The sequence below is a fragment of the Mustela putorius genome, unplaced genomic scaffold (assembly GCF_011764305.1).
Source record: "Mustela putorius furo isolate JIRA1106 unplaced genomic scaffold, ASM1176430v1.1 tig00003834_pilon_pilon_pilon, whole genome shotgun sequence".
NCBI lineage: Eukaryota > Metazoa > Chordata > Mammalia > Carnivora > Mustelidae > Mustela > Mustela putorius.
This window is the reverse complement of record NW_025421987.1, coordinates 131,272,979-131,287,194: the sequence shown is the minus strand read 5'-3', so window position 1 is coordinate 131,287,194 and position 14,216 is coordinate 131,272,979. Positions and strand designations below refer to the sequence as shown.

The window sequence follows — 14,216 nt, the reverse complement described above, 5'->3', positions numbered from 1 at the left end:
TAAATGATTTTTTTTTTTTTTAATGTATTGCTGAGCTCAGTTTCCTAGCATTTTGTTGAGAATTTTTGCATCTATGTTCATATTGGCCTGTGATTCTTTTTCATGGCATATTTATCTGGTTTTGGTATCAGGGTAATGCAGGCCCCATAGAATAAATTTGGAAGTTTTACTTCTTTTTCTGTTTTTCAGAATAGTTTGAGAATAGGTATTAACTCTTCTTTAAATGTTTGGTAGAATTTGCCTGTGAAGGGGTGCCTGGGAGGCTCAGTGGGTTAAAGCCTCTGCTTTCTGCTCAGGTCATTATCCCAGGGTCTTGGAATCGAGCCCCACATCAGGCTCTCTTGCTACACAGGGACCCTGCTTCCTCCTCTCTTTTTCTGCCTGCCTCTCTGCCTACTTGTGATCTCTGTCAAATAAATACATAAAATCTTAAAAAAATTTTTTTTTTTTGCCTGCGAAGCCATCTAGTCCTGGACCTTTTTTTTTGGGGGGGGGTTGATTCAATTTCTTTGTTGGTTTTCAATCTGTTCAAATTTTGTATTTCTTCCTGCTTCAGTTTTGTTAGGTTATGTTTCCAGGAATTTATCCAATTCTTACAGGCTGTCCAGTTTGTTGGTATATAGTTTTTCATAATATTCTTTCATGATTGCATTTCTGTGGGGTTGGTTATTTTTCCTCTCTCATTTGTGATACTATTGAGTCCTTTATTTTTCTTGGTTAAGTCTGGCTAGAAGTTTATCAATGTTATTAATTTTTCCAAAAAACCAGCTCCTGGTTTCATTGATCTGTTCTATTGTTTTCCTAGTTTCTATATAATTTATTTCTGCTCTGTAGAGATAGATAGCTTTTGGGGTGCCTGACTGGCTTAGTCAGTGGAGCATGCAACTCTTGATCTTGGGGTTGTGAGTTTGAGCCCCACAGTAGGTATAGAGATTACTTAAAAATTTTTAAAAAAGGGAGGATAGCTTTTTTAAGCTTAATTTTTTCTTTTGCATAGCTGTAAAAATGTATGTGATTAATCGCAATGAAATAAACCTAAGCAACACAGAAAGAAAGGTGTGAAAAGGTTAAGCTTAAAAAAAAAAACCCACCCCTTTATGGGGGCGCCTGGGTAGCTCAGTGGGTTAAGCCTCTGCCTTAGGCTCGGGTCATGATCTCAGGGTCGTTGGATGGAGCCCCACATTGGGCTCTCTGCTCAGCGGGGAGCCTGCTTCCCCCTCTCTCTCTGCCTGCCTCTCTGCCTACTTGTGATCTCTGTCAAGTAAATAAATTAAAAAAAAAAAACAACAAAAAACAAAAACCCTTTATGTATTATGGAGTAAGGTACCAATCCTCATTTCTATTTCCTGCAAATGGTATTCTAAATTAATAAGATACACTTGAATTTACAAACAGATCTGGTTTGATAAGATTCCAGTCTTATTGAAGACATATTTGGTGAAAAGTCACTTTGACTCAAAGTTTATTAAGAGAGAATATGAAGGAATACAGTAAATATACTCCAAGTTTGAAACCTCAGGTTCAAACCACATCCTACTTGAAAATGGCAGAAGCCTATTATAGATTTTGAAAACCTCCAAGAAACAAACATGGTTTATAATGAGGAATTATGTGCTTTTAATTAGTTCTGAGCAGTGCAGGAAATGAATGATACTGGTAGTGTTTAGGGAGAAAGGTGGAAAGAAAAAATTTAACCATGAACTTATTATCAGTTTTTAATAGCTGATACCTAAATACATTTCTGGATAAACAAATTTGGATAGTCAATAATAATTTCCTTAAATCCTCATTAAGTGAAATTATATATTTTAATTTTTTATATGTATATATATTTTTACTTTTGTTATTTATTTTTAAAAGTAATGTCTATGCCCAACATGGGGCTCAAAATCATGACCCTGAGATTGAGTCACATGCTCTACCAACTGAGCCAGCAAGGTGCCCCTAAAATTACATAATTTTAAATATTTTTTCATGTTTTTATATATTAGCTTTCACCTAGACAGATTAAACCATACTTTTACTACTCAGTTCATTCATTCAGGTGCCTGCCTTTAGATGCCAGGTGCTTGATCCAGGTGTTCAAGTGGAGCTATTACTCAGCTTACATCATACTCCTTAGTTGTCAACAGTAGTTAAAGCAGGATCTTGAAGTAGGGGTAAAAATTAATGTTTAGATTAAAAATAATTATAAAACACACAAAAGGTCATGGAACATAAAATATACCTAAGAAACTAAGAAAAATTCAATGTTTAAAATGCCTTTTCTTGGGGCGCCTGGGTGGCTCAGTGGGTTAAAGCCTCGGCTTTCAGCTCAGGTCATGATCCCAAGGTCCTGGGATCGAGCCCCACATTGGGCTCTCTGCTCAGCAGGGAGCCTGCTTCCTCCTCTCTCTGACTGCCTCTCTGCCTACTTGTAATCTCTGTCTGTCAAATAAGTAAATAAAATCTTTAAAAAAAAATAAAATAAAATGCCTTTTCTTGAGGCCCTTGGATTGAGCCCTGCATCAGGTTCCCTGCTCAGTGGGGAGCCTGCTTCTCCTCTCCCTCTTCCTCTGCTACTACCCCTGCCTGTGCTCTCTCTCTGTGCCAAATAAATAAATCTTTAGTTTTTTAAATTAATTTTATTAAAGATTTTACTTGAGAGACAGTGAGAGTGAGCATATAGAAGGAGAATGGGAGGGAGACGCAGACTCCCTGCTATGCAGAGAGCCCTATGCGGGGTTTGATCCTGGGACCCAGAGATCTCGACCTGAGCAGAAGGCAGATGCTTAACCAACTGAGCCATTCACGTCTCCCAATAAATAAAATCTTTTGAAAAAATGCCTTTTCTTATTAAAGATAAGCTGTCAGAGGCTCTTGGGTGGCTCAGTTGGTTGGCTTTCTGCCTTTGGCTCAGGTCATGATCCCAGTGTCCTGGGACCGAGTTCCACATTGGGCTCTCTGCCCAGAGGGGAGCCTGCTTCTCCTCTCCTTCTGCTTTCAGCTCTGCCTGCTTGTGCTCCATCAAACAAATAAAAAAAATCTTAAGAAAAAAAAGATAAACTGTCATACACATGCATATGCAGCCATCTAATTTTTTTTTGTTTTTGAAGAAATGGCCTCATGAGTTGTTTTTTTTTTTTTTTTGGTTAAAGATTTTATTTATTTGACAGAGAAAGAGAGAGAGAGAGTACAAGTAGGCAGAAAAACAGGCAGAGAGGGGGGAAGCAGGCTCCCCACTGAGCAGGGAGCCCAATGCAGGGCTTGATCCCAGGATCCCGAGAGATCATGACCTGAGTCAAAGGTAGAGGCCTAACCCACTGAGCCACCCAGGCATCCCTACAACCATCTAATTGGACTGTGGAGGCTACTCCCGATAAATCTGTTTCCTCAGATGCACTTATAAAATTCATGTGAATAGCACTAATACATGACCTCTGAAATAGTTTTAAAAATGTAGTTAGGAGCTACATGACTTTTCACACAGTGAGACAGAAAAATAACTGATATACATTGTTAATTTTTCAAGTAATGTTATGTACAGTTTTATTGCCAGTATATGCACAACAGTAAGCATAGAACTATAAATACACAATGTAATTAACAGTAGAAAACAAAACTGTTACAGGTAAAGGGGAGGGGATATAGAGAAACTATTTTCCTGCTGCTAGAACAGAAACGAAGGGAAAAGCCTATGACAAATCATCCATCCAGTACTCTTGTCTTAAATTCTTTACATACATTTCTACATTTTTTTTCAATTAAACAAATAAAGTACAGATAACTCTGTAACAATAGCAAATTGCTTCCCTAATAGCTATTTGCCTTTCCAGTCAAATTCACTTCATGTTAGGATTTTTTAAAAAGTCAAGATGAGAAATCATTAGTATCCTGGTTCCCAATGATCTAATTTGCCTTTCACCAAACTGGTAATTTTTGAAAGTTGGCTGCACATGAAAAGAATAGGTGTAGTAAAAGGTGATTAAAAAAATTTGTTAAAATGTAACAGAAAATCACCCTTGAAGTAGTTTTCCAAAGGACACTACAGGCAGCAGCTCAGTTATAAAGATTAGCCCTGAAGAGGTAGAGAATTTGAATCCATTACACAAAGATAATAGCCTTGCACCATCTTCTCTCTCATCAGGATCAATGTTTTCAAGTAAGACAATTTCATGGTAAAAGGAAACCAGGTTCCACCATTTAAAGAAAAGGTGCTGGTTGACTCCCATGTCTCAATAATAAGTTTGTTTATTAAATGAGAAACAGAAGACGGTCAAGGACACACATGCACTTGATTTACTTTTTGTCTCTTTCCATTATCAAGTTTGTTCATAAGTGAATTTGAGATTAATAAATATGAAAATAGCATCATTCACAACAAAGATAAACCAAAAATCCTGCAATAAAACCTTCTATTTTAATAAGTATCAAGAAAACAACAGGCAGATGATTTGGTGCAGCTTTCATAAGGGATCTTAGAAGGGACATGGTTTTAAATAAAGATGGCAAGATCAACAACCAACAAGCAGTTATCAGTGTTACAGAACTGGCTGATTCTGTAGCACTTTCTCTGAGGTCTTAGTTTTAAACTATAGATCACCCAAAGAAATTGCAGCTAATGACATGTATCACCATCACACCAACAGAGTCCAGCTGTAGTTCAAATTAGTCCTGCTTTGTTTCACATCATTTCAGTATTTCTAGCATAGGACATGATACGGAACAAAACTCCAAGTAGCAATAAAAATATTATTCTGCATCTGAATAGAGGCAAAAAAAAATGTTTTAGACTGTTAAACTTTTAAAGCTTTAAGCATTCTCTTTAACCAGCATTTAAAAAAATTTATACAATCATAACACTGGCAAAGGTTAATGGGAAGACAAAGTACAAACATGTGAAGTGATGAATTTGATTAAAAATTACTTGGTACTGATCAACTGATGTTAATACTGCTTCTTCTTGAATTTGGAATAACTATCATAAAGGTTACATGCAGACTGAGGATAGCTCTCTGTTACAGAAAATACAAAACAAAACAAAAAACTAAAACTGGGAAAGATGGTAAGTTCCAAAAGATGTGTTTGAAAATTTCCTTTCATTGATGAGGGGTGGTCTGTCTGTCCTTTCTTTGAGAGGCCTGGTTCACTTTAATCAGCTTCACTAACTTTGTCCAGAAACATCAGTAGTGGGATCAGCTCCTCCAGAACCTGTCTGTGCACGTTTGATGTAAAGATTCAGTAGCTTCATCTGCAGATTCAAGCCGAACATATGTCACTGAGCAAATTTTAAGTTATAGTAAGATGTTTATTAAAAAAATTATATACATACATGAATTTAAAAGAGAGATTTTAGACTGTTATACCCAAGTTATTATTGTTAATTAAGAATTACAAAAAAAAAATTCAAGTCTCAGTCTGTTCACAACTGAGTATTCTATTTTCTCATTTATTTAAGTAATCTCGCACCCAACATGGGGCTTCAACTCATGACCCTGAGATCAAGAGTTGCATGGTCTATCAGGATGAGCCAGCCAGGCACCCCTGACAACTGAGTACTCTAATATGCCCTTTTGAAAAATGTTGTACTGATAGTATGTAAAACTTAAACTTAGGAAAAAAAAGTCACCATTAAGACAATAAGGACAAACATCTGAGCACCATGTGCTATATAATAAGCTAACTACCTTACACTATCTCTTTTTATCTCAATAATAACTTACAGATGAGGAAATCAAGATATAGGATGTGTAAGTCATTACCCCAAAGTCACAAGGGTAGGTAAGAAGTGGGCCTGGATAGGAAATTAGGCACCTGGGTTCCAGGACCCAAGATCTTAAACAACTATAACATTGCCCTCCAAGAATGTTCTTGATTTCTCTGTGTCACTTTGTAGTCTTTCCTATATGAGATCATATTTTTATAAAGTTTTTATCAGTGCATATACAATTTTATGCTTTACTTTTGTCATCTAATGTCATTTCCAAATATTTTCTCAACCTAGCTATGATCTCATATGTAACTGGCTGCCTAGCATTCTGACAAAGTACTTCATTAAAAAAAATTTTTTACTTAGATTCAATTAATTAACATATATTATTAGTTTCAGGGGTAGAATTTAGTAATTCATTAGTTGCATACAACTCCCAGTGCTCATTACTTCAAATGCCTATCAGCCAATTACCCCATCCCCCCACAAACCTTGGCTCCAGCTATCCTCAGTTTGTTTCCTGGAGTTAAGAGTCTTGACAAAGTACTCAAATTTAATTCTTCTACAGACATCTTTGAATTATTATGACACAACTTGAGCTTATCACAAAAGCTTTTTTTCTTTGAAAACCACTGTGTTGGGGCACCTTGCTGGCTCAGTTGGTAGAGCATGTGGGGCTCTTGAGTTCAAGCTCAGTGTAGAGTTTACTTTAGGGGGAGAAAAAAAATAAAAGAGGGGCTCCTGGATGGCTCAGCCAGTTAAGTGTCTGCTTTCAGCTCAGTCATGATCCCATGTTCCTGGGATCAAGTTCTACATCAGGCTCCCTGCTTAGTGGGGTCCCTGCTTCTCCCTCTGCCTGCCCCCTACTTGTGCTCTGTCTCTGTCAAATAAATAAATAAATAAATAAATAAAATCTTAAAACAACAATAGCAATACAACCAAAAACGCCAAAAGAAGACTGTGTTTTTTTTTTTTTTGGAAGACTGCGTTGTTCAAAGTTTGCTTTTTTAACATTAACTCATTGATTCAAGGGTTTTTAACCTGGTGTCCATGGGATTCAGGGACTCAGTGAATCCTCTGAAACTATGTGTAAAATTTTCTGTATTTTTTTATTTTTCTTGGGATGAGATACAACCCATATCTCAAAGTGGTCTGTAACTCAGTAAGGGTAAGAATCACTGCTTTAATCTACCTATAACTTACAGAAGTATACAATTTTAGATATATACTTAAGCTTTATAAGTATTTTCTCCACCTCTTTGTAATTTTCTTGATTTTTTTTGGACAGACAGGGATCACAAGTAGGCAGAGAGAGAGAGGGGGAAGCAGGCTTCCCGCTGAGCAGAGAGCCTGATGCGGGGCTCGATCCCAGGACCCTGGGACCATGACCTGAGCTGAAGGCAGAGGCTTTAACCCACTGAGCTACCCAGGCACCCCTCCTTTTTGCAATTTTAAAAATAAATTTGATCATAGTAATGACAATAGCTAGGGTGTGGGAAACTGTTTAAATGAGGAAGAGTGTTTCCTGCTAACTGGTTCATAAGCAAAAATTCAACAATCATAGTTTATCCTCACCTCATAGAATAAATTTCAATGTTTGATTGTATCAAAGAAATGAGGAAAGACTCTTTTCTTAAAGTCTTTAAAAAGTTTTTTAAAGCTTATTTAGTTAAGTAATCTTATTACTTAATGTGGGGCTTGAACTCATGACCCCCAAATCAAGAGCTGCATGCCCTTCTGACTGAGTCAGCTAGGTACCCCTACTTTTTTTTTTTTTTTTAAGTCTTAAGGAAAGCAAATATTCGATTATTGTAGTTCATAGGGGGAAATTAAAGAAATGCACAAGGGTTCCACATTTTGGGAGATATAAAGTAATCCATGAATGTATAAAACCACTATTCTTTTTTAAAAGAGTATTTATTTATGTACTTACGTATTTAAATAATCTCTATACCTACTGTGGGGCTCAAACTCAAAACAACCGAGATCAAGCGTCACACACTCTACCAACTGAGCCAGCCAGGCGCCCCAACCACTATTTATTCTTAAACAGTCCTTGGGGGCAAGGATTTGGGTGTGGGAGCGTGCAAGGAATGTGCTGGCTGTAGGCATTTCTTTACAGCACCCTACCCTACCTGACTTCATGTGAGTGACCAACGTGAAAGTAGGAACAGTTAAAATTCAAACGGTAGAGGAGGAATAAGTTGGATGCTCAAGGCCCGACATGTTCAAAGGTGAATAACAAATTTACCCTTTAACACAACAAAGAACTAAATCTGAAAAATGTACCAATGCCACCACCTTTAAGACAAAGCATCATTACTTACTTTACTGCCAGTGAGCTGACTGAGATGTGGTTTTAGCTCATCACCAATTACCGCATGAACAGCCACCAGGCAGAAGACACAAGCTTTCCGAACACTGCTCTCTGAATTATCATAACCCTAGGGAGAAAAGTCCTTGTTAGCACTCTTGGGGGATCTGAGAATGTACTATTCCAATTCCAACATGGACAGAAGATGTGGCTCAAAAATGAGATTATAGGCATACCAAGGGAGAGGAAGCTTTAGTGACTGAAGTTAACCTTCCTGCCTTTCCCAGCAGAAATGTGCCCTTCTCTCCTTCCACACCTCCATTCCGCTATCACTCCGCTAGCTTTCCTTATTGGGTTCTACCTTTATTTAGCCTGGAAAGCTGCCACTTCACCAACCTGCTCTGTAAAGTCTCCAGATGAACCCTATTCGGCTATAGGGATCCCAAGAGCACTTCACTATTGAATAAAATCTAAACAGAGTAAAACTAGGGTAGGCAATTACTCCTGTAATTCAGGCTGAACTAAGCTCAACATCTGTCCCATCCCTACCATTACCCTAAGTTTCATACCTGGCAAAAATTTATTCAGTACCCACTATACGTATGACATGAACATACTGTGTACATGCTTTTCTTAGGACCAAAAAACCCCACAATTTAGTGACTAATATTAGGCTTAGGACAGTGTCAAAGATAATACTAAAGATGCACAAAGAAATTAATGATTAATTCTTTTCAGGAGTGGTTTTATTATACACACTATATAATATTAGTCATTGTTACATTATAGAATATAATCTATTGGGTGGAAAAAGTTAACAATTTATGATTAAGCAAAGCATGTTATAAAATGTGATCCCACTATTAAAATGTTTATGTGGATGGGTTTGTGTGCATAGAGAAAAACACATTACATCTGTGACTGCAAGTCAGTATAACCATTTTGGAGAGAAATGGGGCAAGACCTAGGAATTCTACTTCTAAATATATACATATAAGAAGGTGAAAGGAAGTTCACTGCAATATTTATGTTATTAAAAAAAGGGAAACAACCCAGATATTCATCAAAAGACGAATGGCTCAACAAATTGTGGTAGTCACATTAATGGAAATTACTCAGCCATAAAAAATGAATTAAATTCTAATACATGCTATAACATGGATGAATTCTAAAAACATAATGCTAAATGAAATAAGCCAGCCACACAACAGAAGAAATACTGTGTGATTCCATTTATATGAGGAACCTATAAAGCAGAAGAGAGAGAAGAGAGAAAGTAGAAGTTACCAGAGGCAATGGGGAGAAGGAATAGGGAATTATTAATGGGTACATCCCTGTTTGGGATGATAAAATATATTCTGGAGATGGAGAATTGTAATGGTTGTACATCATAAATGAATTTAATGCCACTGAATTGCACACTTAAAAATGACTAAATGGTACACACACATACAGAACTAGTTATGGAAAGTCTTTGCTCTGAAAATTCAAGACAGCAGGAAGGCTTGGTTATGCCACTAGTGTTGCCTAGGAAGTGCCTAAAATAACTGAATCCCAAATGTATCATAATTTATTCCTCTAAATTTTGTTTCTCACCTGTATTAGGCCTGGCATAATCTCTGGCAAAAGCAAGTTAAGGGTTTCCTTGGATACTCTCTCTATCACTTTTGTTTGCATTTTGATTGCAGCCAGATTAATGGGGTAATCTGCAGTTTGGATGATAGGACAAAGCACTTTGATGCACTGCTCTGGACTGATTGAAGTGGCTAGCACTGATGCAGCTTCCTCAGCAGATCTTACCACCTAAAACAAAGAGGAAATATTTAAATTGGAGTAAAAATTTAAAATGCTGTACTGTGTCCTAGAAGTAAAACTTCATGAAATATGCAATACACCAAGGTATCTATAACTTGCTTTGAAACTACTACAGTAAACAAACACAAAAAGTGAGGGTGCAGATAACAGAGAGTTGGCAAACTGTCAGTAACTTCTGAAACCAGAATAGATTTATGGGGAGAAATAATTTTTCCTGATATTCTTTCTTTCTTTCATGTTCTCTTAACGTTGGCTAATGCAAGTTTGTTTTGTTTTGTTTTTGGGGGGTGGGTGGAGGGAAAGGGCAGAGAGAGGGAGAGAGAGAATCTTAAGCAGGCTCTACACTCAGTATAGAGGCCGACATGGGGCTAGATCTCATGACCCTGAGTTCATGACCTGAAGTCAAGAGTTGGATACTTGACTGACTGAGCATTCTGGGCACCTCAGGCTAATGCAATTTTTAAATCATACTGTGGTCTAGCTGTACTGGGTGGTGAAGGCTCCATTTATCTTTAAAGGGAATAGAATCCTCTAGAATAGCCATACTGACTATCAGCACCCTCAGTTCCAGGAGTATTCATGTCCTTTTCATTATATTATTATATTATAATAAAATATAAATAATCCTGGGGTACCTGAATGCTCAGTTGGTAGAACATACAACTCTTGATCTTGGGGTTATGAGTTCAAGCTCCAAGTGAGGTGAAAACGTTACTTAAAAATAAAATCTTAGGGGCGCCTGGGTGGCTCAGTGGATTAAGCCGCTGCCTTCGGCTCAGGTCATGATCTCAGGGTCCTGGGATCGAGCCCCGCATCGGGCTCTTTGCTCAGCGGGAGCCTGCTTCTCTCTCTCTCTCTCTGCCTGACTCTCCGCCTACTTGTGATCTCTCTCTCTGTCAAATAAATAAATAAATAAAATCTTTAAAAAAATAAAAAAATAAATAAATAAAATCTTAAAAAAGTCTCATTAATGGGTTATCAACTTAACATGCTATTCCTTCATCTGTTTATAATGATTTTCTTTCCTTCTGTATTGGGCCAATGGAGGGCCAACACTAATTTTATAATGAAGAGAAGAAATGGCTGTCTTTCTATTTTAGTAGAATCTGTAATCTCTAGAGATGGTCTTGGGACCATGTAAAAATTATTGCTTTTGTTTCTAATTTAGTAGTTTCTCACTTTGGATCTCAATCTATGAGAGGTACTAAGAAAGGCACAGTGGCAAATATACTGGAGGTCAGAAGACCCAGGGCTAATTTTAGATGTAATGCCTTAAGAATGTCAATTTTATCTTTTGTAAAAATAGAGATGCCAGGCCTTATTTGGGTCAGAAGGTGGATAACTACAAATATTAGTTTTTTAAACCTTCAGCAAGATACTACAGATGTTCTACTACTAAACACCAGCTGAATAAAAAAAGAAATCTAAGTAAGAATCCATATAGATTTAGAAGTTATGACTCACTCTCCTATAAGACCTCTAGTCATTATCTTCTGAATATTCAGAGGGTTTCGATTTCTTCAAATCCTCACAACACTACTTGATTTTCTTTTTCATTTTTTAAAAAAGATTTATTTATTTATTTAAGTAATCTCTATGGTCAACGTAGAGCTTAAACTCAAGATCCCAACATCAAGAGCCGTATGTTCTTTCAATTGAGCAAATCAGGTACCCCCGAATCCTCACCAACACTTATTGTTTTTCTTCCTCATGTATGTGAAGTGGTAGCTCATTGTGGGTTTAGTGTATTTTCCTAATGAGTACTGATATTGGGCATTTTTTCATGTGCTTATTGGCAATTTGCATGTCTTCTTTGGATAAGAGTCCTTAGTTCATTAAAAAAAAATAATTCATTTATTTATTTTAGAGAGAGAGAGAGCAAGCATGAGCAGGGTGAGGGGCAGGGGGGAGAGGTAGGAGGGGGAGGAGAGAGAGAGAGAAGCAGACTCCCCACTGAGCACGTAGCTCAATCCCATGCCCTGAAATCAAGTCAGACGCTCAACGGACTGAGCCAACCAGGCACCCCATTCTTTGTTCATTTTTAAATTGGGTTCTCTTTTTGTTGTCGAGTTGCAAGAGTTTTTTAATATATTACCTTATCAGACATAGGACTTGCAAAAATTTTCTTCTTCTTTCCACTTTCTTTAGAGTGCCCTTTGAAGCACAGAAGTTTTCTTTTTTTATACATTATTTAAATTTGTGACACTGATTTTTAAATTTTACTTATTTATTTTTGAGTAAACTCTATGCCCTACATGGGCTTGAACTCATAACCCCAAGATCAAGAGTTTCATGATTTATTGACTGACCCAGCTAGGTGCCACTGAAGCATGAAAGTTTTTATTTATTATTATTATTTAAAAAAAGATTTCCTTTATTTATTTGACAGAGAGAGACACAGCAAGAGAGGGAACACAAGCAGTAGAGGTGGGAGACGGAGAAGCAGGCTTCCTGCTGAGCAGGGTGCCCTGGGATCATGACCTGAAGGCAGATGCTTAACTGACTGAGCCACCCAGACACCCTTTTCTATTATTTAAAAAAATACTTTATTATACATTTTTTAAAGATTATTTGAGAGAGAGAGTGAGCATGAACAGGAGAGGCAGAGGTAGAAGGTGAGGGAGAGAGAATCTCAAACCAACTCCCAGCTGAGTGCAGAGCCCAAAGGCTCAAAGCTCAGGACTCTGAGATCATGACTGGAGCCAAAATCAAGAATGGGATACTTAACTGATGGAGCCCCCCAGGTGCCCTCAAAAGATTTTAAGTAATCTCTATACCCAACGTGGGGCTTGAACTTATAACCTTGAGATCAATAGTCACATGCTCTACCAACTTAGCCACCTGGGCATCCTGAAGCAACAAAGTTTCAAATTTTGATTAAGTCCAATACATGTTTTTGTTGTGGTTGTTGGCTACTTGTGCTTTTAGTGTTGTATCTAAGAAACTACTGCTTAATCCAAGATGGCAAAGATTTACATCCATGCTTTCTTCTGAAAGTTGTAGTTTCAGCTCTTAAATTTAGTTTTGATCTATTTTGTCTTACTGCTATTTTTTAACTTTCCTTGTTTGACTTCTTTCACTTATATTTTGGTTCTACCAGAGGCACCTCATGTTACTGCTCTGGTGCTTTACACATGAAACTAATCTAACACTGTATGTTGACTAATTGGTATTTAAATAAAAGTTTAAAAAGGCTAATTTTTTTACACAACTATAAATAAAAAGAGATAGATGGGTAGATGAGACAGATTTACAGGACTCTTTCAGGAAAGCTGTCCTCATTATTTTATTGAATAAACTTTGAACAGACATCTACCTCCTACAGGCACTTTACCATTTTAATAATGATTCTTCTTAAGTTACTTCAAAAAAACAAATTCTTGTTTTTTTTTTTTTTTAAAGATTTTATTTGTTTATTTGCCAGAGACAGAGATCACAAGTAGACATAGAGGCAGGCAGAGAGAGAGGGGGAAGCAGGCTCCCTGCTGAGCAGAGAGCCCAATGTGGGACTCAATCCCAAGACCATGAGATCATGACCTGAGCCAAAGGCAGAGGCTTAACCCACTGAGCCACCCAGGTGTCCCTCAAAAAAGCCAATTCTTATTGATAAGTGGACAGTAATGGCTGGTGATTTCTAAATTGGAAAACTACAAGTCAAATTAAGAAGGAAAAAATGAAATCAAGATTATATCCTAGAGCTGGCTTATTTTAGGTGAAAGACCATGATATCCACAGCTCATTTAATAGAAAAAATATGACTGGAACATCAAAGTTAAGTGTTCATTTGATTGAAATGACTGACACTCTTCAAGGGTATACTTCAAGCAGTGTTTATACATTTCATGTGATAATATAAGTACTGAGAATAGGGTATTTAGTCTAAAGATACAAATATAGTGATCTGAAGGGGCACTGCACCCAAATGTTTATAGCAGCAATGTCCACAATAGCCAAACTATGGAAAAAACCTAGATGTCCATCAACAGATAAATGGATAAAGAGGTGGTATATATCTACAATGGAATACTATGCAGCCATCAAAAGAAACAAAATCTTGCCATTTGCAGTGATATGGATGGAACCAGAGGGTATTACTGAGCAAAGTAAGTCAATCGGAGAAAAACGATTACCATATGATCTCCCTGATAGGAGGAATTTGAGAGGCAGAGTAGGGGGTTATGGGAGATAGGGAAGCAAAAAATGAAACAAGATGGGATCGGGAGGGAGACAAACCGTAAGAGACTCTTAATCCTAAAAAACAAACTGAGGGTTGCTGGGAGGAAGGAGGAAATGGAGAGGGTGGTTGGGTTATGGACATTGGGGATAGTATGTGCTATGGTGAGTGCTGTGAAGTGTGTAAGCCTGACGATTCACAGATCTGTACCCTTGGGGCAAATA

At 37.3% G+C, this 14,216-nt stretch overlaps 1 protein-coding gene across 48 annotated transcripts in view; it reads right to left on the bottom strand.

Moving 5' to 3' along the window:
* Positions 1 to 3,498: 3,498 nt before the first annotated feature.
* The window catches only part of CLASP2 (cytoplasmic linker associated protein 2), a 185,862-nt gene continuing 175,144 nt past the window's right edge, over positions 3,499 to 14,216 (bottom strand). For all 48 annotated transcript variants that reach the window (XM_013046683.1, XM_013046688.1, XM_013046685.1 and 45 more), the window contains 3 exons: positions 9,600 to 9,806; positions 8,017 to 8,133; positions 3,499 to 5,230 (listed from right to left, as the gene is read on the bottom strand). In XM_013046683.1, coding sequence (XP_012902137.1) covers positions 5,144 to 5,230; positions 8,017 to 8,133; positions 9,600 to 9,806 — 411 coding nt within the window. In that variant the 3' untranslated portion in view covers positions 3,499 to 5,143. The remainder of the gene's footprint in view (positions 5,231 to 8,016; positions 8,134 to 9,599; positions 9,807 to 14,216) is intronic.